The sequence below is a fragment of the Hermetia illucens genome, chromosome 2 (assembly GCF_905115235.1).
Source record: "Hermetia illucens chromosome 2, iHerIll2.2.curated.20191125, whole genome shotgun sequence".
NCBI lineage: Eukaryota > Metazoa > Arthropoda > Insecta > Diptera > Stratiomyidae > Hermetia > Hermetia illucens.
The window spans coordinates 115,090,082-115,092,880 of NC_051850.1; the positions used below are offsets into that span (position 1 = coordinate 115,090,082).

Sequence of the window (2,799 nt, forward strand, 5' to 3'; positions counted from 1 at the left end):
CGAAATTAATAAGGCTAACTACGCTGACCCTGACCAATCTGAGAGGCCAGATAAAAGCAGCAGGATCACTCTCAAGACCATTCGACGTCAACAACGGTCTGCGACAAGGGGATGGCTTATCATGCGTCCTCTTTAACCTGGCCCTCGAGAAAGTGATTCGTGATGCTGAGGTAAATGCAAGAGGTACGATCCTCTTTAAGTCCACCCAACTACTGGCCTATGCTGACGATATCGACATCATGGGAAGAACCACCCGAGACGTACAAAGTGCCTTCATCCAGATCGAGCAGGCGGCTATCGGGGCGAGATCTTGGGCTGCACATCAATGAAGGCAAGACAAAATATATGGTGGCAACGTCAGCACCGAAGACGAATCAACCAACAACATTAAACCGCACTGGTCAAACACAAACACGTAGAAGAATAAGGATAGGAGAATACAACTTTGAGACCGTTGGCAATTTCTCCTATCTAGGGTCGAAAATCACAACCGATAACAGCTACGATGATGAAATCCGCGCACGATTTTTGTCAGCCAACAGAGCTTATTTCAGCTTACAAAGACTGTTCCGCTCGAAACGTCTCACCATAGGGTCAAAGCTCTTACTGTACAAGACTATGTTCTTGCCAGTCCTCATATATTCTTGGGTTCTTAGCAAGAAAAATTGCGAAATCTTGGCCGCGTTCGAAAGAAGAATCCTCTGAAAAATTGTTGGCCCCTACATGAGGATGGACGATTCCGTAGCCTACACAATGACGAAATCTATGAGCGATACCATGACCATCCGGTTGTGGATAAAATCCGGCTCAATAGGTTACGGTGGGCGGGTCACTTAGTCCGTATGGATGAGGATGATCCCACCCGGAAAGTCTATATATTTATGGTAGAAAAAGAAGACGAGGCAGACCCTGCCTAAGATGGAACGATGGCGTAGGTCAGGACGCCAGACAGCTTTTAGGGATATCGAATTGGTGGACCTCGGCGCAAAACCGGGATGTCTGGAGTTCCTTATTAAAGCAGGCCTAGACCGGATACCGGTTGTTGCGCCGTTGATGATGATGATTCGGGATTTGGTCATAGTAGACCATATCGGCCAAAAAACGTTTCCGATATCGATTTTCGTCCACGGCAATATTTTGAATGCATATGCCAGCGAAGGGCAAGCCAATATGTTCAGTGCGCTTATTTTGTTGTTCCCTAGAGATGCGATTTCAGTGCCAGCTTCACACGTCGTTGGAATTGGAACGTTTATGCTAAAGATAACCGAACAATTCCCAGAATTATTGGAAAAATTCTGCCCTATCATAGCCTCTAGCAGCAAAGTAAGTTCAGGGTTACTCACTATATTTATCAGGCATCTGTGAGACTCCATTTGAAGACAAAGATTTTATAAACTGCTTTTTGTTGTATCCCAAATGCATTGTTAAGGCCCCAAAACTCAACCTTGAACTAATATTTCTTTATTGTCTGATATATCCAGTTCAATCAACTATCATAGATTTATGTAATCTCAGTCATTAATTTCCATGGTTTTAATCCACATAAGAACTTTCTATTAATATTAGAAATACCTGGAGAATTAATTCCGGATGTTATGATTCATTAATTAAATGGCTGAAGTCAGAACTGATATAACTCCAAATATTGTAATTTACAAATCATTCTCGCTGTTGACTCTAAGCGATGAAGCACGGTACGGGCATCAGTCTAATTTTGAGCTTATTTTTCGCCTTTATAACGGATCAGGTATGAATTATTCTGAAACTCTGTTACTGTGTTTTTCCTATTAACAATCTTGCGTATTTCTTTGTAGCGAAAAGTCACGGTGCTTTTTGAGCGGGTTGAAACCGTTTCGAATGATCAGTACGTTAAAAATGTAAATGTTTCGCTGTCGAAAAGCGGTGGACTCAATGTTGATGTACATAATCTACAAGTAGTGCAAGAAGTCTACGCACAAATGCAAGTTACACTCCTGCAATATATAGCAGGACATGATATGATAGTGATGAACCGAACTGTCAATTATTGCCACCTCGGAAGGAATAAAAACCCAGACAGAGAACAACTTTGGGCTGCCATTATGGATATAGCAGTCAAATCAGGAAACTTCTCCCTAGGATGTCCATTGTATCCAGGCTCATATTTTTTGCACAACTTGACTATGACCGATTATGAGTTACCAAATTTTATCCCGGATGCCAGATTTAGACTTCTCTTCTCCCTCCTCACAGAGAACGAAATCGGCGACTTAGTGCGGGTTTTGAAATTTTCGATACTAGGTCGTGTTAAAGCAAGTAAACGGGACAAGGGTTTTAATATGATGTAATTATCATATAATAAAAAGGTCGATCAATTTTCCTTTACAGACATCACATTTCCCTATTCTTTGCAAACATTACAGCAAGAAAAGCTTAGCTTCCTACAGGAGCATACTTAAACACTTGTTACGCTAAAAGCAAGCATGTCTTTTGTCATCTCTTCTATGTATAGACAAAATACAACACAAAATTTCTCTTTTCTAATTGATACTCTCGTCAATATATGTCTGCCCAATATGCCTCATCCAATTCTTTGCCCATGGGACAAAATGCCTGAACGAAAGGGTTCGTTCAACAAAAACGCAGAGGATACAATCGGACACCAATTGGATGCAAAACTACAAGTGGAAACCGGGAAACTAAAAGATTTTTTGGTTTTCTTATGTCGAGAGCTCACAAATACGTAACTTCTATAGAGTTAAAAATAGAATTGTGCACTATCTCTCGAGGCTCTTTTATATAACATTATAAGAAGTACCA

At 41.0% G+C, this 2,799-nt stretch overlaps 1 protein-coding gene across 1 annotated transcript; it reads left to right on the forward strand.

The window, feature by feature from the left end:
* Positions 1 to 1,684: 1,684 nt before the first annotated feature.
* On the forward strand, positions 1,685 to 2,438 carry LOC119648535. Its single transcript, XM_038050303.1, has 3 exons — positions 1,685 to 1,747; positions 1,815 to 2,295; positions 2,368 to 2,438. The coding sequence occupies exons 1-3, from the start codon at positions 1,685 to 1,687 to the stop codon at positions 2,436 to 2,438; spliced, it is 615 nt and encodes a 204-aa protein (XP_037906231.1).
* The last annotated feature ends 361 nt before the right edge of the window (positions 2,439 to 2,799 follow it).